Here is a 26,673-nt window from a genome sequence, read left to right as displayed (position 1 = left end):
TGGAAAAACAAAAGGAACCCTAATCTGGGAACAAAACCCCCAGATAGCCAACCGGCAGCGGCAGGAATGTCCAAGGTAAAAGGAAATGAACTTAAACCCTGCCCTTCATCAGCACCAGAGAGAACTACCGCAACCAAGACAAAAATACCTGAAGACAGGAAAGGTCCGAAAGGAGATTCATTACCAAAACGCAAGCGTCATCAGGCAAAGACATCTGACTATCCTGGAACAAGATCACAAATAGCCCAATCAACAATGGGAAAAACAAGATTATCAAAAAACCGAATGGATTTAGACCAAATAGCCCGCAGCACGGAAAGTCTTACATCTATAGACTCAAATCCAGAAGGAGTATTATCCTCTAGCAATAGTCTGAATAGATCATCAAAAACAGACCTGACCTGCAACATGGAACCAAATGACAGACCACCATGCAAAAAGCATTGTGCACCAACAGCACCTGAAACCAACATTGTATCTACAATAACAACCCCAGAATCCCAGACAGCAAGAAGAAACTCATCAAACCAACAAGATGCTATGGCAGCTCTGCCACAGCCAAGTCAGGAATTAATGGAAGCCCAGTCTCGAAACACAGCACAATCAAATATGGCACCTGACTCCAGGCATTCCGCCAAGACATTGATGAATAAAAATCGATTTTCAGCCTAGGCCATAGTGGCAAACCAGAGATTTTTTGGAATCAGTTCATTTTTAATTTTCCCAAAACTCAAGATTTAAACCAATTTCTCAAGTATGATAATGCTGGTATCCATGATACTTTACTGGTCTACTTATAGGACTCAAAAATGAACTTGAGGGAGAGTCTAAAAAACTCTCTGCTTTGCCACTATGCATGATACTTTACTGGTCTACTTATAGGACTCAAAAATGAACTTGAGGGAGAGTCTAAAAAACTCTCTGCTTTGTCACTATGGCCTAGGCAGACCTTTCCAGTCCAAGTATAATCCAGAACTTGCCTCCCTCTACAAGAAAGGTACACATCAGATGCCTTGATGAAAATATATCCCTAACCAAACTAAATCCACTGAAACTAGCCAGGTCAATAGATGCAATCTGTGGACCAGTACAAGGTGTACAACACTTGAGATCAGGAGGACTATATTATTATTATTCTATATATTTCCTGCCACACTCTAGACCAAGTAAATACCCTCCTGGCAGTGAAACACCTTCCTATAGCCCAGGACTGTCAGATCCATGTGCAAATAACAATAGCTCTAAACACCCAAACCACCATTGGAAAAATCTACGCTCCAGAGCTCCATGAAGAGACAACAGAAAGCCTACTGGAACTACTCAGACCCATGGGAGTAATTGCTGTTAGGAAACTCTTCCAGGACCCAGCAAAAGCACATCTGCCATTATATGTAATAACCTTCTTGGATAAAAAACGACCAGAGAACATTCGAATTGGATATAGTAATTACAAGGTAGACCCCTATTATCCAAACCCCCTCCGATGCTACAAGTGTTGCAGATGGGGACACACCTCAACCCACTGTCGGAGCCCACAACGCTGCAGTAGGTGCGGGACAAGCGGACACAGTGGTTTAACATGCACCAAAACCCCAAGCTGTGTAAACTGTAAAGGAGAACACGATGCATTAGACAAAAACTGTCCAATCAACCCATCTCAGCCAACCAATGTAGAAACTAGATCAGCAAGAGCCCAGACCCAAGCAAACAGACCTCTTTATCCTGTTCCTCCAACACTTGAATCTCTAACTTCTTTTCCGCCCTTAACACATACACAAAAGAAGAGGCATGGTACACAAACAAGCACAAACACTGTACATGCACATGACCAAACAAATGTCACACAGCAGGATGCCAGTCATGCCACAAGCTCAATCCTGGAATCCAGCTGCTGGATCCCAGCTGGACAACAGACTCCAATAGTAAGTGGAACCCTAGACCACACCTCACAGGCTCACCCCAACAAATAGAATTGAACGACACATACGAACAGGAACTCCCCCTGCCCACATTACCACCCCTGACACCAGTGCACAGAATACCACAAAAACAGCACATACAGAACAATCATAACTTCACACCAAATCACTCATAAACTCAATCCACAACACAAACTCCGCCATCTTGGTTCCTATCTCTGCTTCCAATAATACTCAAACTTCTACTAGCAACCACATTAAGTGCCAAAATAGAATGCTTCATGGAAATAGGCTTGAGACTACAAATGGAACCAACCATCACCTCACTGCTCACAGAACTAGGCCTCACCTCCCTATCACACTCACAATGACTGTCACACTCTTACAATGGAACATCCGCAGTTTTAGGTCAAACATCCCCTATATACAAACAGCTCTAGATAATCACTCACCAGATATTTTATGCATGCAGGAAACAAATGTACCATCTACACTCCCACTGACAATCTCACGCAGGCCACCAGTTGCAAGATCAGACCGTCCACATGGAGGAGGTGGAACATCCATCCACTTTTTTGGTAACATCCCAACAAAAACTATAACCCTGGCCACACACACTGAAGCCTGTGCTACACGCATTTACCTCCCCTCTTCCCAACTCACCATATGCTCGCTATACCTCCCACCTTGTGCAGATAACAAAACGCTCCTCACCAACCTCACCGAAATAATTCAATCCCTGACCACACCCTTCATCATCTGCGCAGATGCAAACGCCCACCATAAATCATGAGGCTCATCATACTCAAACCAACAGGGCCGATACATTGCAGAGTGGCTAAACAAAAATAATCTTATATTAGTAAATACAGGAGCACCCACCCACATCAGTTCAAATGGGGCACTCACACACATTGATCTCACCATCACTACTCCAACCCTGGCCCCCCTCCTTAGCATGGGAACCAGCACCAGACCCTTACCATAGTGATCACTTTCCCCTCAAAATAACCATCAAACACACAAATAAAATTCTCTCCACCCGACCTAGATGGATACTGGACAAAGCCAACTGGGCAGCTTTCCAAAGAAAAGTGGACCTTCCACAAACATTCCTCTCGCCCTCTGAGGCTTGCAGTGCTGTGGAGGGTCGGCTGCTGTCAGCAGGGGTCTTTGCAGTCCCAATCTCCACCAACCCCAGAAAACATAAACCGACCCGATGCTGGTGGACACCAGAATGCACAACAACTCTTAAAGCCAAACGCAAAGCTCTAGACCAGTACAGACGGAAGCCAGGCACTATCAATTTATGGATTAACCTCAAACGAGCTGCAGCAATATTCCGACATACAGCTCTCCTGGCCAAACAGCAAAGCTGGACAGCATTTGTACAATCACTGACCAGCACAACAACTACAACTAAAATCTGGAGACTCCGTGCCTCACCACCTCCACCAACCATCATACTAAGGGTCGGAAGCACGCTCCACACAAGCCCAGGAGATGTGGCAAACATCCTGGCAAGAGAATTTGCTGGGCAAATCCTACCAACACCCCAAATCACACAAATCCATAAGATCAAAACTATGACTTTGGACCCAAATACCATACCCTGGTACAACAGTGACTTCAAGTTAATAGACCTAACGAGCAATAAACACTACACGCTCATCAGCCCCAGGCCCAGACACCATACCAGCTGCTTTCTTAATACACTTACCACATGAACAACAAACACGCCTACTTGCCTTCTACAACTACATCTGGACAACATGAGTACCTCACCAGTGGCATGCAGCACACATACTCCCTTTTCTAAAACCCAACAAACCACCCACAAATTCTTCATCATACCAGCCCATAGCACTCACAAATAGCTTATGCAAACTCTTTGAGAAAATGGTAAGCCATCGCCTCAGATGCCATCTTGAGCGTTTATCACTCATTGACCCCAACCAGAGCGGCTTTCGAACACGTCACTCCACCCTTGAACACGTCACTCCACCCGACTGGAGTCGGATATAAGACTTGGACTCATCCTTGAGAACCCAACTGTTGCCGTCTTCTTGGATTTCACTAAGGCTTTTGACTCAGTGTGGCATGGAGGTCTTCTCCAAAAACTGGAGAACCTGGGACTGACTGGTAGAATGCACAAATTTGTTAGAGACTTCCTGCAACACAGACGAATCCAAGTCAGACTACAGAACACACGATCCACACAATACCCAGTAACTGCAGGCGTCCCACAAGGATCAGTTCTCAGCCCACTACTGTTTTTGGTAATGATAAATGACATATTCAACACATCTAACGTAAAGTACTCACTATTCGCCGATGATTGTGCAATTTGGTGCACTAAATCCTCAATAACCGAATGCATCAACTCGCTCCAGTCAGCCTTCAACAACATAACAACATGGACAAACACATGGAACTTGGAACTATCAACACCCAAGTCCAAAGCAATGCTCTTCTGCAACAAAAGATCCCCACCAACACCAACACTACTCCTAGCAAACCAATCAATTGAATTTGTAACTAATCACCGCTTCTTAGGCATGATCCTGGATCGTCGACTCACCTTTCGGCAACACATATACGAATTGAAAGAAAGATGCCAACGATCACTCCGACTTCTCACAGTGGTTGCAGCACACAAATGGGGTGCAGACTATAGAACATTGAGACAGCTTTACATTTCCCTTATACGGTCAAAGCTAGACTATGGTTCATTCCTATTCTGCACAGCAGCCCCATCCTACCTGATCATACTTGATAGAATTCAATATGCAGCAAGCCGCATCATATTGGGAGCCTTGCGATGTAAGCAAGTCAAATCCCTGGAAGCAGAAGTCAACTTACAACCACTATGCATAAGCAGAAGACATCTCCTAACGGCCTATGCCGCACGTGTACTGCCCATAAAAAACCACCCAGTACGAACAATGCTATTGCAATACTACCCATTTGAATTTTACAGACACCAAAGAAGAACACTACCTACAATCGGACTAATGCACAATGAATTTATGGCCATAAACCTCACTTACACCTCAATACAGGGGCTGACACCTGAAATGCTTTTCCCCATAACAACCCCCACAATAGACCTAACTCTTCACACATCAAAGAAGGCAGACCTTCCACCCAAGGCATGGCAAGCTTACTTTAGTGACCTCCTGCTCCAGTACCCTATATGCACCCCAGTATTTTGTGATGGCTCAAAGACTGCAGAGCGGACAGCAGCTGGTTTATGGTCCACTGACTTCAATCTCAAGGCACGACTCAATAAAAACAACTCAATCTTCACCGCTGAGCTCTTTGCCATTTTTATCACACTGAAATATCTAGAAAGCAAGGATGGCCTATTCATTCTAGTCTCAGACTCTCTCAGCTCCTTAAAAGCATTACAACATGCACACCCAAAATCTCACTACTTGGTCCTCAAAATCACACACCTCCTAGCTGTCACACCAAACAAATTCATACTAGCATGGGTTCCATCACACATGGGCATAGAAGGAAATGAACTTGCAGACAAGATTGCCCAAGAGGCCCTATCACTACCGCATGCATTGCCCATAACACTCTCAGACCAAGAACTGAAACAGATAATCTCAACACACTATCACTCACAATGGCAACATCAGTGGCAAAACTCCACCGCTAAACTACTTCCTTACAAAAACACACTTGGCCTATCACCCTATCTGGACCTCAAACGATCACATCAAGTACCACTGACACGTCTGCGCCTGGGAGCAACTCGACTCACCCATGCTCACCTTTTTACGGGACAACAGCCTGCTCACTGCCCCTCCTGTGACCAAAGATGGACTACTGCCCATCTACTACTGGAATGCCCTGTGCTGCACCAGCCAAGACAGCCCCTGGACCAATACTGCAAAGAGATGAACTGGCCTTTCACACTGACATCTCTACTAAGAGATGATTTTCCAGCTGAGAAACTAGTTACCTTTCTGTCAAAGACGGACATCATTGACAAGCTCTAAAGAACAATATCACAAGCTCTGACCAAAGCACCAGATGCCCAAGAAGGCTGGTGCTAAAAATTCAACGAGATTCAACGAGAGTTCAGATTCTGATTCCATCTCGATTCAAGTCTTCATTGTTGCTTAGCTAGAGCCTGGAGAGGTGGTGCACAAGAAGGGCGGTAGATACGTTTATAGTTATTTATTCATTTAGCTACAGAAAATAGAACGGTGTAGTGCAGACCCTACTCTACAGTCTACACTGTAGAGAGGAAAAAATACAATGTAACAAGTAACAACTGAATACTCATTACTCAATACTAGTCATTAATTTGGATTTCGGAAGGCGGCGATGGTCAGTCATCGTCAGTGGACGGTGGTCACTAGTCAGATGCTGAAGCGGATTGTGTGAATCAATATACCTAAGCAAGGGCCATGTTGTTGTTGGTTGTGACCGTCACGCTTGCCGGGGCTGGGGGGGGAGGCTCTGGTCTGGTGGTGGGCGGGGGGCTGGAACCAGAAGAGGAGGAAGGTGGGGCGTGGACTAAGTTAGGGAGGGTGGCCAGGAAAGCCGCTGCCCGCTGCCTCCACGGGACCATGTGGCTGTCCCACACCCACAGTGAGGAGACCACTAGACTGGAGACGTGGGGAAGGCGGGGCAGACAGAGAGGTGCTGAACGGATTGGAGGGGATCCCCGCACTCCTGGCAGGCGGAGCTAAGGGAGCGTCCGATCCTGGTGGAATAGGACACCAGGGAGCTGCAGTATCCCGATCGGAGCTGTGATAACGCTGAGCGGTAGGGGCAGGGGAGTGAGGTCTTCACTGAAGCAATCGGCCAGGGCGCAGCCAGAGGGTGGATGCAGGCATGCAGCGTCGCCAATATATGGGTTTTTAAGCCCTAAGCGTCACCGGACGCCGGGTAATTTTAAGATGCATCGCCAGGTACCGTAGTTTTTAATGAAAAGCCATTTACGCTGAGTAATGAAAAACTATTTACAAGCCACGAACTTATTTACAAGGTTGCATGCACGTGTTACCCCAAATAACTAATTTTACCCTAAAAACTGTCCGATTGTACAGCAAGTGTCAACTGAACATGCGATAATGCAGTGGCAGTCTGACTGCTCTAATGTGACCACAACTACGTAATCATAAGCTTGGTGTTTACATTTTTTTGGTGGGAACTCATTGCAACTGATTTCCAGACAAGCTTCACTGCATCTGCATCCTGATCCATCCAACATATCAGAAACCTTACTTTTTTTAAATAGTTGGCTGCAGTGGCCACTGGCCGAAGACTGACAAATATATTAAATGCAAGAATTTCAATCTAAATGTGTTGGCAAGATCTTTTGAAGGCGTAAATTTTGCTACTGAAGCATTGCCAAAGATCTTGCTATATTCATCCGCTCTCTGCACAGTGGGGGCCCCCAATCGGCGGTGGCGGGGCAGCAAGGACAGCGTTTATGACGGCAGTCGCCGCCACGTGGGAGGTAATCTCCCTGCAGAGAGACCGCTTGGCTTCTCTGTATGTCCTAGCAGGCAGGATACCATTTGTCAAGAGTGGTGTGACAAAATGGCCGAACCTCGAGGCTCGACTGTATCAAGGCCATAGTGGCAAACCACAGCAGCCACAGCTTTTTTGGAATCAGTTCATTTTCAATTTCCTCCTTTACCCAAGATTTAAATCAATTCCTTATGTATGATACTGCTGGTATCCAGGATACTTTACTGGTCTACTTATAGGACTCACAAATTAAATTGAGGGATAGTCTAAAAAACTCTCTGCTTTGCCACTATGATCAAGGCTTTCACAGGGTGGTCACCCAGAGGGGCAGAAATCATGCAAAAGGAGGCATGGGAGGGCTGGAGGGCGCTGGCGAGGAACTGGGCGCAGGCCAGGTCCAGGTGCTCAGGCAAAAGAAGGATGCCGGTTGGCGGTCTCCTGGTGCAGATGGGAGATCGGGGCCATTTTGAGGCAGCCGGTGGCTAGTCTCAATGCAGTATTCTGTATGATCTGCAGGCTGGCAACTGCTGTACGGGAGGCAACAGGGTACCAGATGGGGGCCGCGTAGTTGAGAATTGGGCGTGTGATGGCCTGGTAGGTGGCAACTATCGAACTATGTCCTCCTTGGAGAAGCCCCAGTTGGTGCCAGCAAGGGCTTTTAATATGCGGAGAGAACCCGTCGCTTTTGTGGCTATGGCTCTTGCATGAGGGGAGAAAGTGAAGTGTGTATCCCAGGTGACGCCTAGGATTTTGGGGGTTTTGTCCAGTGGGATGATGCCGTTGCAGATGGTGGCAGATGGGTGGTATTGGGATTGGTGCATATCTGGGGTGAAGAGTGTGACTGAGGACTTGCCAGGAGCCACGGCCAGTTTCTTGACTGCCAACCAGTCTGAGATGTTACGAAGGAGCGAGGCAAGCTCGGCCTCTGCAGCGTCGAGTCTTGCCATAGCAGCAAGAGCCCTAGCCCTGGAGGCTGGAGCCCATAGGCATGATGATAGGCCGCATAGCCAACCCCATCCAAAAAGTTTACCACAATATCCTACAGTGAACATCCTGCATCCAATCTGACTCTAAATTGTTTGACTCATAATTTTGGTCCTTGAATTGATAAAATTCCCTGTGGCAGTGGCACTGTGGCAGTGCCCAAAACTTACTATAGATAATAGTTATAAATTCCCAAATCTCAGCCGTGGGAGGGGCCAGGGGTAGGGGGGCTCTTTGCCCTTGGGGCCCAATTGCAAGCTCCGGGCCCAAGCTGCAACCTGCAATGGTCTAACTTTTAAGCACAACAGTGAACGGTCCTACCCCATACTCCCATTAGTCCCATAGTGTCATTGCAACTTCCTCTAGAAATTTGCAAAGTTTTAAAATTGATATAGCTAGATAAATCAGTACCGTATAGATTTTAACTGGGAAATTTCTATAAGTTAGTTCCAACTTCCAAAATCCAAAGTGATATCAATGACATAAAAAATTACATTGATTGTAGATGTTTTCCATGCTTTAATCAGTTTAATGCTTGCACCATGACACTGTAAGTGTATCTGTAACTGTGTAAGCCACAGTGCTGGTACTTATTTGTAGAATCAATTTTTTATTAGTTTTCTCTTCTACCTTAAATTTTGGCCTAAAATTGCAAATAATGCATAGGTACTTCTATGCTTGCCTGCAAAAGGGGTTAAGATAAATAATGATAAATCTCAGGTCAATTGTTCAGTAATTTATTTTCATTTGAATGTTCATATGAAAATTACTCCTAAAAGCTAAAAGCAGCTATTTTAATGGAATACCTATGGTAATTATGACTTCAATATCCAAAATTCTATTCATTAAAATACAATAAAGTTTAAAGCAGGCGCTCTTATAGTTATTGACAAATTGGAAATCTAGGAAAGGTAGTCTTTAGGGTGGTCTGCTAACTGCTTCTTCACCGTGGTTTGGAGTTTGGCTTGCCTCTTTGTGCTGTGGACCCTTGCAACAGTCTAAACCCAGCGCATATACATTCCCTGGCCCTGCTCCGAATGAGCAATTCAACCTGTGGGCTTCTTGCAACTCAGTCTAGACTCTACCAATGTGTAGAGCTTTGAAATCAATTCAAATTAAATAGTAAAGATTTTAATTGTGAAACTTCTTAATTACTTCTTTTGATTCCAAAGCCATCAATGACTGTAAAAATGACAAGAACCTACTTTCCTTGGTTGCTCAGCCATCTTTCCTGCTCCCTTCCCCAAGTTCAGTCCTTCATTTTTTTCACCTCTTAACTCATGAGTCCAACATTCAAACTTGGTCATTTGAATGTTGACAATACTGTCAATATCACAATCAAAAATTTTCACTATATCATAATCAAAGTACCTATTACAATATCACAATCAAAAATATTCACAATCATCAGCCACGTTAGTTGACATTGCCGCACTGTTTCTGTCTTGCTGGCTGGGAGGCAGAGCTTGGGCTTGCGGTGACATCACACATGCACACGTGATCCATCGCCTGTGACGTCAATTGATGCAACAACTTAGTGTGCTCCAAATAAAAAAATAATTAATAATGGAAATAATGTTGCTGGAACCCTTTAAGAGACTCTGCCTAAACAGAATACAATATTATTATCTTAGTTTGAATACTAAACAATAAAGGAGTTCCTTTGCTTACTGCTGCTGGTGCTGCAATCTGTCCATGGGCCATTCTAGACTTGAAATATGCTTCACTTCTTCTTTAATTTTATGAAATTGAATAATTAGTACCGTACTTATTTTTATTGAATATCAACCAAATAAAATTCCTCCTATATTACTAATTTTCTCTAGGTACTTTTAGTATAATGAATATTATTTGTATTTTTTTCTATTTCACCATCATGGCTGTTGTTCATAGAAAACTTTTCACCAAGAACTTAGTTGATACTGTATTGAATACGTAGTAATGGAGAATTCACATGACGAATTTTCAAGTTATGCATCAAAATTATATTTTCAAGTGATGAATTTTACTTGCACTGAAGCATGTGAATATGGGGATACAACTTTTATGATAAATTTTAGCCTGAACATATTCCTAACGAACAAAATTAGCAGTCAATAATTCAAGGTACTTTTATCCATAATGAACACTACCTTAAAATGGATCACCTTGGTCAAAAACGGGCGGAGCAGTATCAGCAGCAAGCTGTGCCAGCAGCAGTGGCAGCTTGCATAGTTGAAACTTTTGAATTTGAAAGCAAAAGGCCTGGTTGAAGTGTGGTTTCAAGTCCTTAGGAGCTTAAAAAATATAAAAAAATAAGTTTCTGTGTGGATTTCAATGCTGTTAACATTGATAAACTTCAAAGTATCTCTCTTGTTATTAATACTTGCTAAATAAATAAAATGACTATTGCCAGCATTAATTTTTTTCTGTGTCCACAGCTCATTTGTTTGAGTTCATTTCTCCCCTAATGCATCATGGCTTAGTTGCTCTTGTATTCAAAATTTGTTTTCTCAAATTGACGTGTTGAGACCATAGACACATGCTCTCCCAGCTTCACAGACGGTGAGTATTTTTAATATGTAAGACTGCTGTACATTTATCTTGTGCTTCTATATTGTGTACTTTAATTAGTAAAGGTTTGTTATTTTCTTGCAAAAGATTAGGATTCCACTTGTGAAATCAAGTTGACACACTTGCTGATCATGTGTATTGGCAGGACATTAATCACTTCATCAGCATAATATCTTCATTTTTGATGTATTTAATTCTCATTCAAGTTTAAGAATCCTACACCAACCTGTTAAGATTCAAGCAGTGTTATTAATTCTCCTGCTGTAGTTAATAATTCATCTGCTGCTTTTAGGTCAACTTCATTCATTCTTAATTTTTGTTTGCTCTTGTTAATAAAGAGTGCCACACTGCAGAACCATGTAAGATATCCCCTGTTCTTGTTGTGTTGCCCCACTTGTTTCTCCTCTCTATTTTTTTCTTTTTTCATTGGCCTTTACTAGCTTTGTTTTCATTGTATTAGCATCAAACAAAATAATAAGGGACGGTTTTGAGCATTTTTCATTAATAACTTTTTACCATGAAACATTTCATAAACAAATTTGGGCTCATTTTACAGAGCTCTTTGCAAGGGCTATTGTATGACATCTTTGGAAAAAAATCAATTTGCTCTACGTAATGTGCCAGATGTAAAATAAAAGCCTCCCAAATTACCCCTGAGAATGGGGTAATCTAGGACACTTGAAATGAAACCCAATTTCAAAATGTTTGACGCATGCAAAGTGTACTCATCTATTACTAACAGTACCTACTCTGAAATCCTCTTCCTTTGTAGATGATGTACATGTAGAATAAATGACATTTCTGTGATTTTTACTTGTTTTTCCTTTATTTATATGATATTACCATATCCATGAGGCCCATGAACATGCCATTGAGCATTTACAACGACCTTGTCTACTGCAAGCTTCATATCAGCAGCCATGTAGCATTTCTTCTGTATCTGTAAGCTTACAGGACGACTTATAATTTCACACCATTTTAATTGGATCAATTGATTTCACTATAACAAAAAAAAAATTGTAAAAAACATACTGAAACAGAAAGGAATATTTTAGTGACAACCATCATATTTTTTAGAGAAATAAATCATAGTTTAGGTTGATTATATATATGTTTCATTCTATGTTGCCTGGTTCACACTTTTGTCTATGACATTCTATGCACAATTTTGTGATGATCTATGATGCATTAATTTTGCATTAAGTGAAATTTTTTCGGTGAGCAAAGTAAATGTACTTGAAATTTTTTGTTGTAATTGATTTTTTGTTAACTGGAGCCTTTGCTAATCAAGGTTCTACTGTAAATGCCTTTTCTTGGGTGTCCCTTATTACCTCAGGGGGGTGTCACTAATTACACCGTCTCACGGAAACGGCCGGCATTTTTTTGGGGATGAGATATGCAAATTCTGTCAATTATGTTTTTAGGCCAACACCGGTATGCAACTTTTATGTAGGTAAAATTTTTTAATATCGCAAATATATACCTATATATATATATTTTTTTTTGCTACAGACCTTATCAGAGGTACTCTTCCAAAATCTCACTTTTCACACTTTATTTCAGGGATTTTTTGAGAAGTAGGTAGTAAATGTATGATTTCTTAACTTGCTTTATGCTACATAGATTGTAAAAATGTTGAAATTTACACCACTAGTATTTTTAGTTTTGCAATATTTTGATTAGTTTAACTGCTACAACATTTCTATGAAATGTGGGACGACTGTCCCGATTTACCCCGCCCGTCCCTTATTACCCCATTTGACGGTAGCCACAAGATCTTCTCTATTCTGCTAGCCTTGCCATCCTTCATGGTGTTGGTTGTGTGCAGCATGAAGCTGGCCTGCTGCCTCCAGCGGGCCCTGCTCAGTGCCACTCGAGTGCCACCCCTACCTGCCTGGCACTCTCGGGCCTCCTCACACTCCAGTGATGGCAACAACAAGAATATCTCCCACCTCTTCATGCCTGTCAATGTTGAGGTCAATTCAAATAAACATTGTATAATATGTTTCTTAATTGTTAAACATTTCATTATGTTTTTTAGTTCATGTACAAGGGTTGGACCAAATAAGGGAAACCCCTGACATTTTAATATCATAATTTTGGAAAAGTTATAAACAATCGAAATGTGACATATTTTTATGTTTTATTGTTGTGGCTAATTGATATTTTATCCATGCACAAATATTCTTAGTAATTTTTTGTGTCTTTAACCTAACCTATAACTTATAAATGGCAAATTTTTCTGACTTTCAAAGAGGCCAAATTGTTGGTGCCTGAATGGGAGGTAACAGTATGACAAACTTCCCAAATGCTTGACGTTTTAAGAGGTGCTGTCTCAAAAATAATGACTGCTTTTGAACGAGAGGAAAAAAAGTCATTAGCAAGGCACACATCTGGCCAAAGATTGTAGTTGTCTGAGAGAGACCATCAGCACCTAAATTTAATTGTTAAGGGCAATTGAAAGACCATGACTGTTAGAATTACTGCAGACATCAATGGACACCTACAGGCTTTTCTTTTCTTAAATGTCCAAAGGACCCAAGTCACCCCCATTTACAGTACTCTTGTTTGCAAATTTGATGTGATGTCCACAAAAATATTAGTGGGAGAATCTCCAAAGCAGTTGAATATTATAAGCCCTTCAGGCTATTGATTTTCAAATTTCCTTCTAATCCTTTTTTATTCCAGTTATTTAGCTGTTATTAGGTTGGGTTGTAAATTATTCTAACCACTTTGGTTGGAATAATCAGAAGAGTACCTACACAGTATGCACTCATTTTTAAACTATTCATGGTTGCTCATTACTATAGCAACAGTTGGTACAAATGTATTCCTGTGATGACTTATTTGAGAAAACAACAGGAATATTGAATCTAAGAAATGGGACATCAAGCATATTAATGACTTGGACAATAAGAAAAATTTAGGTGGTTGGTTAATGATATGTTGGACGTCTTCATTGATGAAAATAAATCTGAAAATTTTCCATATTTCCTTGAACACCAGACAATATATAGTGTAAAATGACTCTGAAAGGCACCAATTGGTATACACTACACAGTAAACAATTTACTTTAAACTTGCTGGTTTTCAGGTGAACAAAGAGGACGTGAATGTGGGTGAAGAGATTGCAGGTCCCCTTGTGAAGGCCGAGGTACTCCGTGTCCTGAACGCCTTCTACACCGACACCCAGATGAGGGAGGTCGCTCTGGAACACGGGCTGGATGGTGGGTGGTTCTCATGGTGGGTGGTTCTCATGGTGGGAGGTTCTCATGGTGGGTGGTACTCAGGGTGGGAGGTTCTCAGGGTGGGAGGTTCTCATGGTGGATGGGTGCACAGCTCTATCATTGTGCTGCTAGTCTCTACTGTTATCATTACCAATTTTCATCATTGATATGTTGAGAAGAAGTCAAAAGATGAGAGAATGTATGTATCTGCTGCTGTACCTGTACCAGCAGGCGTTCAGAGAACGTAGGTATCTGCTGCCAGAGTACCTGTACATGTATGTATCTACCTTCAGAGTACCTGTACATGTATGTATCTACCCTCAGAGTACCTGTACATGTATGTATCTACCCTCAGAGTACCTGTACATGTATGTATCTACCCTCAGAGTACCTGTACATGTATGTCCCTCAGAGTACCTGTACATGTATGTATCTACCCTCAGAGTACCTGTACATGTATCTACCCTCAGAGTACCTGTACATGTATGTATCTACCCTCAGAGTACCTGTACATGTATGTATCTACCCTCAGAGTACCTGTACCAGCAGGCGTTCATCAGCTTCCGGAAGCACTGCGTAGACTCGTCTAGTCTGCCTACAGACCTCCACATTCTGCTCAGTGACATCACCCAGGTCTGTCATGTGTCTGCGCTGCTTCCATATATAGAATATATTTCTATTCTATTTCTATTCTATTTCTATTCTATTTCTATTCTATTTCTATTCTATTCTACCTACAAAAAGATATTGTACAAAGTTATTCTATATGATGACCAAATTTATCAAATTTGTATAGGTATATTCCAGTATAAATTAAATATGAATCATTTATACACCAATGGAAAGAGAAAAATTCAAATGTTTTTACATATATATAAATGTTGAATATGTCCCCCCTTGTGCTACATGGCAACCGTTTAGATGTTTACCGTGCAGCACCAGGGAGACATACTGAACATTTATAAACGTGTATAAAAAACTTTGAATCTTTCTCTTTCCATTGATTTATAACTTTTTAATTTTGAATTTATACTGAAATAAATATGAATTAAGTAAAATGGGCCCATCATTTAGAATAACCTTGTACTTTATTTATACCACTTGCTTTCTAATGGGAATATTTTACTTTTTTACACAAAATGTGTTTCCTAAATCAAAATATTTAACCTCCTGGAAAATATATATTCATAAATTACCATAAGCATCCCATTCAGAAATCTGGATGCTATTTTAAATTTTTATTGTAAACCACCTGCTGCCTTAAAGTGAAATATCTTACTTACTTTCTAATCACTGTTATTTGCATTATCAAAAACATGACATTCATGAATCTGGAAGCAATTTAGTTGCTAGGAAGGTTTAATAAGTATATTTTCTTTTATTAAGTTTGAGTTGAAATTAATTGATTTCTGTAGCATACAATGAAAATATTAAAGTATTCTAAATATATTAAAATAATAATTTAATAATATTATAAAAAATATTAAAATAATTATAATATATTGAATAATTTTATATTAAAGTATTTTATATTAAAGTATTTGGGATTCCCCAGGGTGTGTGACACGTGCATTAAATTAATAATTTAATTGATATCATATAAATTATAAAATAATTATCTAACATTAAAGTATTTCACATGCCCCAGGGTGCTGGACATGTTCACTAAATTAATAATGTAATTAATATCATATAAATATAAAAATAATTATCAAATATGAAATAATAATCATATATAAAAAAATTATCTAACATTAAAGTATTTCTCATCCCCCAGAGTGCTGGACATGTTCACTAAATTAATAATTTAATTAATATATAAATATAAAAATAATTATCAAATAATTAATAATTATCATATATAAAAAATTATCAAATATTAAAGTATTTGGCATCCCCCAGGGCGCTGGACACGTTCACGACCTGTTCCCCAGCTTCCTGCGGCACGCCCGTCAGGTGTTCCCCCACCTCCTCTGCATGGGCGAACTCTGCAAGATATCTGACCTCACCACTCCTGTTAATTGGTGAGTGGCGACCTCACCACTACTGTTAATTGGTGAGTTGTGACCTCACCACTCCTGTTAATTGGTGAGTGGTGACCTCACCACTCCTGTTAATTGGTGAGTTGTGACCTCACCACTCCTGTTAATTGGTGAGTTGTGACCTCACCACTCCTGTTAATTGGTGAGTTGTGACCTCACCACTCCTGTTAATTGGTGAGTGGTGACCTCACCACTCCTGTTAATTGGTGAGTGGTGACGCTGTCTCTTATACACATCTAGATGTGTATAAGAGACAGGGGTAACAAAGACCATCACTTTTTTTGAAATTACATCAAAACTATGAGAGGCAGGAGCCAGCAATTTATGGTGAGTAAAGCTAGAGTATAGACCTGTATTTTGCATGTTTCAATCTAAGTTTAACTTATCTAGTAAAAAAATTGCATCATTTTGAAAAAAAAAGTGGTCAAAGTTACCCCAGTTTACGGTACATATATTAGTATATAAGGTATATTATATATTATATTGTAGGATACAAACCGTGCGCAGGTACCCCGAGGCTCGTATATGAGGTACATATATTCTATTTATAAGGTATATAAAAATATTATATTGTGCAATACAAACGCTGCGCAGGTACCCCGAGGCTCGCGCGATGAACCGCAAGCTGATATTCCACGCGGGCCCCACGAACAGCGGCAAGACCTACCACGCCATGGAGGCCTTCCTCCAGGCCGAATCTGGGGTCTACTGCGGGCCCCTCAAGCTGCTCGCTGCCGAGGTCTTCAGTAGGAGTAACGAGAAGGTCTGGTTTGCAGTAGGAGTAACGAGAAGGTTTGGTCTGCAGTTAGAGGGTCTGGTGGAGTTAGAGGGACTGGTCTGATGTTAGAGGGTCTGGTTGAGTTAGAGAGTCTGGTGGAGTTAGAGGGTCTGGTGGTGTTAGAGGGTCTGGTGGTGTTAGAGGGTCTGGTGGAGTTAGATGGTCTGGTGGAGTTAGAGGGTCTGGTGGAGTTAGAGGGTCTGGTGGAGTTAGAGGGTCTGGTGGAGTTAGAGGGTCTGGTGGAGTTAGAGGGTCTGGGGGAGTTAGAGGGTCTGGTGGAGTTGGAGGGTCTGGGGGAGTTAGAGGGTCTGGGGGAGTTAGAGGGTCTGGGGGAGTTAAGAGGGTCTGGTGGAGTTAGAGGGTCTGGTGGAGTTAGAGGGTCTGTTGGAGTTTGAGGGTCTGTTGGAGTTAGAGGGTCTGGTGGGGTTAGAGGGTCTGGTGGAGTTAGAAGGTCTGGTGGAGTTAGAAGGTCTGGTGGAGTTAGAAGGTCTGTTGGAGTTAGAGAGTCTGGTGGAGTTAGAGGGTCTGGTGGTGGACATGAGTGCAGTGGAGTTCTGTGTGGCCTGGGGCCGTATTATCAAAATTTTGTAAGTACGCAAAATCGACTTACGAGAGGCGTAAGTGCTGTCTTGATGACGTAACTCTAGAGGTGGTATTATCAAAACATTTGTGCTGGAAGCTACGTAACGTAACTGTACGCCTGCTCAGAGATGTCGTAAGTGGAGTTCCGCACAAGTTTAGAGTGTCTGCTGAAGCGATACGAAACTATTGATTTACAAGCAAGTAGTAACATGGTGAATTGTGACAGAATTTTGTCAATAATCCGACATATAATATGTAATCGTGCTAAACAGTGCTTTTGGGATAAAAATGTCAATTGCCTTTTGTGCTATAATTTACAAGCAAATGTTTGTATTCATATCTAATAGTTTTATGATCATTCACTTGAAACAATATCCTGATGCCTTTTTTGATTCAAAAATAGATTGAGGTTGAAAAGCCAACCATTTTTCTAGTTCTCTGTAAACAAATTTATTTCTTTTTATGACAGTCGCAACTCCAACTCACGAAATTTTCTGAATTCTTTGTAACCTTCTAAAAAATTCTTCTAATTTTGAATGGTAATAATGCATTTATTTGCCCTTATTGCAAGAAATTTCGGTTAATGATCACAACAACAAGTACATTGCTATTTGGATAACTTCTCACTTATTTATCCAATACACCCTAGTCAGGCACTGCAAATGCCGCTGACACCACACAACCTGCTTTCGTCCAAGCGCACTGCGCACTGGTTGAGATGAGCTTACTGGAGCTATAGGAAGAGCAAATCCAAAGCCTCTGATTGGTCAGTTAACCTGATGGTTTTGATAATGCCTTGCGTACGAAAGTTTTGATAATGCCAAAATTAGGACGTACTTACATAACACGTAACTTTTTGTCGTAAGTACAAAAATTTACAATGTTTTGATAATTTGGCCCCTAAGCTGCTGTGTAGTGTTACATCACTCCCCTCACTCCCCCCCTGCAGGGGACGCCCTGTGACCTGGTGACGGGGGAGGAGCGGCGCTACAGCAGCCCTGACCTCACGCCCTCCCCACACACAGCCTGCACCGTAGAGATGGTCTCCCTACAGCACAAGTGTAATAATTATTATTGTTATATTAATCATTACTCTTCAACTGACCGACCTAAAGCACTTCATATTGCTTAGTGCATGACAACTGTGCTATTAATAGTCAACATTGTTAAATTTAGTTATTTTACTTGATGGCAATTTATCGTTCACATTATTTGATGAGTTTGAAGGAGCATATGAAGCGATAGATAATCTAAAGAGATCAAGTTGCTGTAGGACGAGTGGTATTGCAGACGACGTAGCTATAATTATAATTAAGCTATAATGGCTGCAGACGACATAGACATAATTATAATTAAGTTATAATAACTGCAGACGACGTAGCTATAATTATAGATATAATTAAGCTATAATGACTGCAGACGACGTAGCGATCATAGACGAGGTGCAGCTGCTCCGGGACCCCCTACGCGGCTGGGCCTGGACGCGCGCCCTGCTGGGGGTGTGTGCGCGGGAGGTGCACGTGTGTGGCGAGGAGGGCGCCGTGCACCTGGTGGAGGACCTCGCCCTATGTACGGGGGAGCAGGTCGAGGTGAGGTGTTGTTATTATATTATTATTATCTTATATTATTGTTGAGGTGAGATATTATTATTAATGTAAGAAGTGTTGAGTAAACATATCGTGCGAGGAAGATCGTGGGTCTAAGGTCGTGCCCAGTGTACGAGTCACACGGAAGGGATACAGGTTCTGAGTGCCTTGTTCCTGGTGGTTCAGGCCGTGATGCCTGCAGGGATGCCTTGTTCCTGGTGGTTCAGGCCGTGATGCCTGCAGGGATGCCTGACGCCTATTGAATGGGGCGTGCCACGGTCATCGATGATGTCAATACAATGATGCCTTATATCGGTGTCAGGCACAGCGATGCTGTCTGTACCTTTTTTGTACCTGCGATGCTGCTGCGGTGACGTGAAACGGTGAACACCTCCTATTGTGCCTCGTCCTGACGTCGTTAAGGTGACATGAACACCTCGTATTTTGCCTCGTCCTGACGCCGTTACGGTGACGTGAACACCACCTATTGTGCCTCGTCCTGACGTCGTTAAGGTGACGTGAACACCTCCTATTGTGCCTCGTTCTGACGTCGTTAAGGTGACATGAACACCTCGTATTTTGCCTCGTCCTGACGTCGTTAAGGTGACATGAACACCTCGTATTTTGCCTCGTCCTGACGTCGTTAAGGTGACTGTCCTTACGCCGTTAAGGTGACGTAAAGACCTTTTATTTTGCCTTGTCCTTACGCCGTTAAGGTGACGTAAAGACCTTTTATTTTGCCTTGTCCTTACGCCGTTAAGGTGACGTAAAGACCTTTTATTTTGCCTCCTCCTGACGGCGCTGTGCTCGGCAGGTGCGACGCTACAAGCGCCTCACGCCCCTGACGACGGAGGACGCCGCCCTATGCACGTTCAGCGCCCTCATGCCCGGCGACTGCGTCGTCTGCTTCAGCAAAAAGGACGTCCACTACGTGAGTCGTGCCGTCGAGAAGCTGGGGCATCAGGTCGCCGTCATATATGGAGGTGGGTGGTGGGTGGTGTGGCAGGAGGGAGGAGGTGGGGGAATGGCCGGGTAGTGTGTGTCGATGTGAAGAAACTGAATTTAACCGGGTGGTGGGTCGCCGTCATATATGGAGGTGGGTGGTGGTAGGTCATCAGGTCGCCGTCATATATGGAGGTGATTGGTGGGTGGTGGGTGGTGGCTGGTGGGTCGCTGTCATATATGGAGGTGGGTGGTGGGGCATCAGGTCGCCGTCATATATGGAGGTGGGTGGTGGGTGTGTGTGGGGGAGGGAGGAGGTGGGGGAATGGCCGGGTAGTGTGTGTCGATGTGAAGAAACTGAATTAAAGTAAATCTCTAACGTCGTTGAATAATGAGGAAATTCCTGCGAATTACACAATTTACCTCAATTTTTTGGTTCCTCAGATAACGTTCTAAATGAAAGAATGTGCATAGCTGAATTTAATCAGGTGCAAAACCTATCCGCTGCATGTGGAGGAAACTTTTATAGAAGGTTTCAAGAGTATGAAAAGCTTCATAAAGCGTAGAAGTCATACTTCGTGTTTGTTGATGTTAGTTTACCGTCACCCAAGCTCAGTGAGCGTTCAAGTGAGTTGTGAATTTACCACAACTACCGTATACAGTATTCCAGACTAAACATCAGTTTCTGCTAATGTGAAAAACTCAATTTATCGATCTCTATCCATTATTTACATTGTTTATGATCTTTGCAGGCCTCCCTCCGGGCACTAAGCTTGCCATGGCGCAGAAGTTCAACGACCCATCGAACCCCTGCAAGATTCTGGTGGCTACTGACGCTATAGGCATGGGGCTGAACCTGTGAGTGGTGCTACTGACGCTATAGGCATGGGTCTGAACCTGTGAGTGGTGCTACTGACGCTATAGGCATGGGGTGCTACTAAGTATAACATCTTTCAGCTTCAGAGCTTGCAGCTACAGCCAAGTTTTACAATTGTTCACCCTGCTTTTCTACAGCCAAGTTTTACACTTATTTACTTTGGTTTTCTACAGCCAAGTTTTACACTTATTTACCTCTGTTTTATACAGCCAAGTTTTACACTTATTTACCTCTGTTTTATACAGCCAAGTTTTACACTTATTTACCTTGGTTTTCTGCAGCTAAGTTTTACACTTATTTACCTTGGTTTTCTACAGGCAAGTCCTACAATTGTTTACTCTGCTTCAGGAGCATCAGGAGGGTCGTGTTCTACTCGCTCATCAAGCCGTTCATCAACGCTAAGGGCGAGAAGGAGATGGAAACTTTGTCGGTGTCCCAGGCCCTGCAGATCGCGGGACGTGCGGGACGATATGGCACGCAGTGGGACCATGTAAGATATCTTCAGATAGCGGGACAATATGGCACGCAGTAGCGAGATCAACAACCTCAAACATAGGAATACTTTAATATCCGCACGACTCTGGATTGCCAATTGCGGTCCGGGGGGAGGGGGGATTGGCTCGCCAAAGTATTGCCTCAAATCCCATTAATTAATGTATTCTAAAGAGGCGGAATAAATTCGGTTCATTGAATAAAATGTTTCCTTGATATGTTGAATAAGCCTGAGCTTAGGTCCTTAAATTAGCCCGTACTGAGGGCTCAGGTTTAGACTTTAAATTAGCCCTACACTGAGGGCCCAGGTTTAGCCCCAGCCTAACGTTTGCCTCGCGTCCCCAGGGCTTCGTGACCTGCATGAAGCCTGAGGACCTGCCGACCCTGCGACGCCTCCTGAGCAGCCGACCTGAGCCTCTGAGACAAGCGGGACTACATCCCACGGCCGAGCAGATCGAACTCTTCGCCTACCTCATGCCTCACTACACCCTCTCCAACCTCATAGTGAGTGCCTCACTACACCCTCTCCAACCTCATAGTGAGTGCCTCACTACACCCTCTCCAACCTCATAGTGAGTGCCTCACTAGTGCCTCACTACACTCTCATACGCTCTGTCAAGAGGTCATCTCTGACTGCCATGCGCTCTGACAATGTCTCTGCGATGTGACCGTGAAAATTTGCGGCAGAGCAACTGATAAAATACGTCCACAGTAACGAGCTTGCTAGCTAAGTTAAGCTACGCTATGTTTTTACAATGTTTGATTAACAAATTTAACAAAGTTTAAATATATCTGTACTTATCATCTGTTCAAGGTGGATAACGAGATAAATATTTATAAACAGGAGAGCTGAATATGTCCTAAACATGTTTATATCAAATGTTTACTGCTGGTGCACATGTAGGACATATTCGTGAACGTGTGTACCGTGGACGAGTCTCTGTATTTCGTGCAGGACATTTTCGTGAACGTGTGTACCGTGGACGAGTCTCTGTATTTCGTGCAGGACATATTCGTGAACGTGTGCACCGTGGACGAGTCTCTGTATTTCGTGTGTGCGATGGAAGACTTCAAGTTCCTGGCCGACCTCATCCAGCACATCAGCATGCCCCTGCGTGCCCGCTACCTCTTCTGCTGCGCCCCCATCAGCAGGAAGATGCCCTTCGTTTGCGCCATGTTCCTCAAGGTGCGTTGCATGTTACCTTGGTAATCTTCTATTTATTTTGGTAATCTAGACGTTACCGTCCCATAACTTCCACTAAGATGTCAGAGGCACGGATCTCTGGTTTTGTGCTTGAATTTCCATGTTGCGGAACACGGCAGGGGCAGCGAGATCTAGATGTGCTAGATATCCTTGTCACTGCCTAGATATTTGTTGGTTTATAACAGCAATGAAATAGCAGGGATATTTAGAGGTGATAGATCTCCCTGTCACTGCCTAGATATTAATTTAAGCGATGTTCACTTAGACATTATATAACGCTATGCTGACGTGTCTCGACTGTAAGCTGTGTACCGCGACTATACAGCTGTGTTGTGCAGTTCGCACGGCAGTACGCGCAAGCAGAGCCCGCGAGTCTGGCGTGGCTGTGTCAGCAAGTCAAGTGGCCCTTCGCCGTCCCTCAGACCATCCTGGACCTCGTCCGCCTCGAGGAGGTCTTCGACGTGTTCGACCTCTACCTCTGGCTGGGGTCTGTATCAAAACATTTTTAGCGCATTTCTCATTTATGGAAAAAATGCACTATTGTGCTCGCCATGTCCGTCCGTCCGTCTGTCTGTCTGTCTGCCCGTCCGTGACTTCACGTTTTCGTCGACGAGAAAATGCGCTCTCTGTCACTCACTGCAGTGAGTACTGAGTTATATTTTTTTTAATCACAGGGTGGCCCAGTGGTTACAGTTCAGAATACCAAGGTTGGCGCAGAGAGGCGCGGAATCGATCGCAGCTCTGTGCGACAGTTTCTGGTCAGAATCGGCAAGGAGGCCGGGCGGTTAAGCACAGCAGAATTGAAGCAGTGAGTTGTGAGTTCGAGACCGCAACAAGCTGTGAATGTTCTGCGATGTTAGAAATCGGCAACAGGCCTACGGCCTAATAAGCGCTGAAACCGCATTATATTACTCAGACCGAATGACGTTAAACTGAAATTTAGTTAGTTGAACTAAGGTAATTGTATGGACACTGATTATTCCTATAGTGACGGTCTGCCTAGTAGCAATGTCTAGTTCCAATGTGGTGCTAGTGCTCTAGTTCCCTAGTACCGCTGTGGTGCTGGCGCTCTAGTTCCCTAGTAACAATATGGTGCTGGTGCTCTAGTTCCATCTAACCAATATTGTGCTGGTGCTCTAGTTCCCTAGTAACAATGTGGTGCTGGTGCTCAAGTTCCCTAGTAACAATATGGTGCTGGTGCTCTAGTTCCCTAGTAACAATGTGGTGCTGGTGCTCTAGTTCCCTAGTACCAATGTGGTGCTGGTGCTCTAGTTCCCTAGTAACAATGTGGTGCTCTAGTTCCCTAGTACCAATGTGGTGCTGGTGCTCTAGTTATTATTATTATTCTACGAAGCATTTATCGCGTCGTCGTCTGGTTCAAATGTACTTCGAGGGCACGTTACACATAAGATTAATAGCAAGTGAAAAAAATACTTCCGTCTACATCATTGCGACAATTAATGTGACCAGATCTCTTATGCTCCTTGTCCCTACCATTAAAAGCTGTAGCGCTCCTCAAACTTTTGGTGGGCTTTGCCTGAAATGGAGTCAAAAACTCGGGTAGAACCTACACTTTGAAGGGTCCTTGCTTCATAAGGAAGGACATTTGAGTTATTTGCTTGATATGAGAAGAAATGGTAGCAATGTTCTCAACGTCCCTTTGTTTGGACTGGAAATATAAGTAAATTCCTGATGGAATTGGATTGTTGTGTGTTCCTGAGCTCGAAGTGTCCTTAGGAAGGATCTCAATCCATTAGACCTGATAGAGGAGGATTGTTGATAGTTCCTGAGCTCGAAGTGTCCATAGGAAGGATTTCAATCCATTAGACCTGATGGAGTAGGATTGTTGATAGTTCCTGAGCTGGAGTTCTCCCTAGGTACCGGTTCCCTGAGACGTTCCCTGAGATGGAGTCGGTGAAGGTGATCCAGACGGAGCTGGACGGCCTCATCGAGCAGAGCGTGGCGAGCCTCACGACGCTGCTACGCAACAGCGGCCCCGGCACCACCGCCCACCTCGACACCGAGGACGCCTTGACCATCCTCAGGCGCAAGGAGCGGGAGGCGCGGGGGCTGAGGGGTGAGGCGCGGGGACTGAGGGGTGAGGTGTGGGGACTGAGAGGTGAGACACGGGGACTGAGGGGTGAGGTGTGGGGACTGAGGGGTGAGACGCGGGGACTGAGGGGTGAGGCGCGCCTTGACCATCCTCAGGCGCAAGGAGCGGGAGGCGCGGGGACTGAGGGGTGAGGCGTGGGGACTGAGGGGTGAGACACGGGGACTGAGGGGTGAGGTGTGGGGACTGAGGGGTGAGACGCGGGGACTGAGGGGTGAGGCGCGCCTTGACCATCCTCAGACGCAAGGAGCGGGAGGCGCGGGGACTGAGGGGTGAGGTGTGGGGACTGAGGGGTGAGACGCGGGGGCCGAGGGGTGAGGCGCGGGAACTGAGGGGGGAAGCGTGGGGACTGAGAGGCGACGCCTCATAACCCTGACCCCTGCGTGGCATATTAGCACAGTTTGTTCAGTGACGAGTAACACGTCCATTGCGCAGACTCTGTGGTGGTGCAGCTCGACGAAGCAGACCCGACGTACGAGGAGGAAGACCCTCACCCGCAGCAGCCCAGCGGAGGTCGAGGGCGCCTGACGCAGCGGCTGCTGTCACAAGGGCTTCTGTCCCCCGCCATGCTGGCGCAGCTGCAGCGCGAGTGGCGCTCTGCCGCTCCTGTAGCGCCCCCACAGGTAACGTTACTGCGCTCCTGTAGCGCCCCCACAGGTAGCGTTACTGCCGCTCCTGTAGCGCCCCCACAGGTAGCGTTACTGCCGCTCCTGTAGCGCCCCCACAGGTAGCGTTACTGCCNGGTACGAATAGCATTGATTGTGACTGCCTTTAGGTACGAATAGCATTGATTGTGACTTCTTTTTGGTACGAATAGCATTGATTGTGTCTGCCTTTAGGTACGAATAGCATTGATTGTGACTGCCTTTAGGTACGAATAGCATTGATTGTGACTTCTTTTAGGTACGAATAGCATTGATTTTGTCTGCCTTTAGGTACAATAGCTTTAATTGTGACTGCCTTTAGGTACGAATAGCATTGATCGTGACTGCCTTTAGGTACGAATATCATTGATTGTGACTGCCTTTAGGTACGAATAGCCTTGATTGTGTATTAACGTTGAGGCGGCTGTGCACATTTAATCTGTGCCTCGTTTATTTTCTCTAGTCAAAATCTGAGACAAGTCTGTTCATGGCTCACGTTTCCGGTGCCGTTTCAACGGCGAAGAATTAAAATCTGAATAGATCATGCTTAAAATAGTTTACTTGATATCACTTTCGTTAAATCGTAATTGGCATCAGACAAGACTGTTTATTAAACTTTTTTCATTAAAATGGCATTAACTAGTTAAAGTTGATTAGCACGACACGACACTTCAAATTACTGTACAGACTGTAACATTGTCAAGATACATTCACGGTAGCTATTAGCAGACTAGGCTACAACTGTACTTCTCAGGTACAGACAGCTGCTCAGGGCAAGGGATTGGATAGGTTGGTGCTGCATCTAAATCCTGCAACACATAATGAAAATAACGAGTAAGTTATGAAACAAGTTTTTCCTGTCGCTCACTCTTGGCTTTATTCAAATTTTGTGCGTTACTTGCTGTCGAAATGTCGGCCGAAAGTTTATATTGCGTTAGCATCTCTGGGTCTGTAGACTGGGGGTGCTCCGGGGGCTGGAAATGGAGACGTCGGAACTGTGCTGGGCGCTAATCTTGTGGCCTCACATGATGTCTGCTTGTTATCTTGTGGCCTCACATGATGTCTGCTTGTTATCTTGTGGCCTCACTCACCTCCCTCTCTCGTCCCCCTCTCTCACCCCCTCACTCGTCCCTCTCTCACAACCCTTCTCTCACCCCCTCTCTCGTCCCCTCTCTCACCCTCTCACTCGTCCCTCTCTCACCCCCTCACTCGTCAAGGATTGCTAATCCATACT

At 43.8% G+C, this 26,673-nt stretch overlaps 1 protein-coding gene across 2 annotated transcripts; it reads left to right on the top strand.

The window, feature by feature from the left end:
• The first annotated feature begins 10,824 nt into the window (after positions 1 to 10,824).
• Positions 10,825 to 25,530, top strand: LOC108674693 (ATP-dependent RNA helicase SUV3 homolog, mitochondrial). 2 transcript variants are annotated; one of them, XM_047881607.1, is made up of 17 exons: positions 10,825 to 10,946; positions 12,784 to 12,931; positions 14,050 to 14,182; positions 14,715 to 14,815; positions 16,085 to 16,206; positions 16,819 to 16,987; positions 18,534 to 18,645; positions 19,004 to 19,173; positions 19,985 to 20,153; positions 20,865 to 20,970; positions 21,338 to 21,479; positions 21,827 to 21,985; positions 22,488 to 22,667; positions 23,024 to 23,172; positions 24,563 to 24,737; positions 24,901 to 24,925; positions 25,231 to 25,530. In XM_047881607.1, the coding sequence occupies exons 1-17, from the start codon at positions 10,924 to 10,926 to the stop codon at positions 25,509 to 25,511; spliced, it is 2,364 nt and encodes a 787-aa protein (XP_047737563.1). In that variant the 5' UTR covers positions 10,825 to 10,923; the 3' UTR covers positions 25,512 to 25,530. The 2 variants fall into 2 exon arrangements, with proteins under 2 accessions (XP_047737563.1, XP_018018153.2); XM_018162664.2 differs by lacking the exon at positions 24,901 to 24,925 and having other exon boundaries at positions 24,563 to 24,762.
• Positions 25,531 to 26,673: the final 1,143 nt, after the last annotated feature.

This window comes from Hyalella azteca, unplaced genomic scaffold (genome assembly GCF_000764305.2).
Source record: "Hyalella azteca isolate HAZT.00-mixed unplaced genomic scaffold, Hazt_2.0.2 contig8367, whole genome shotgun sequence".
In the NCBI taxonomy this organism is placed as follows: Eukaryota; Metazoa; Arthropoda; class Malacostraca; order Amphipoda; family Hyalellidae; genus Hyalella; species Hyalella azteca.
This window is presented reverse-complemented; position numbering and strand designations above follow the sequence as displayed.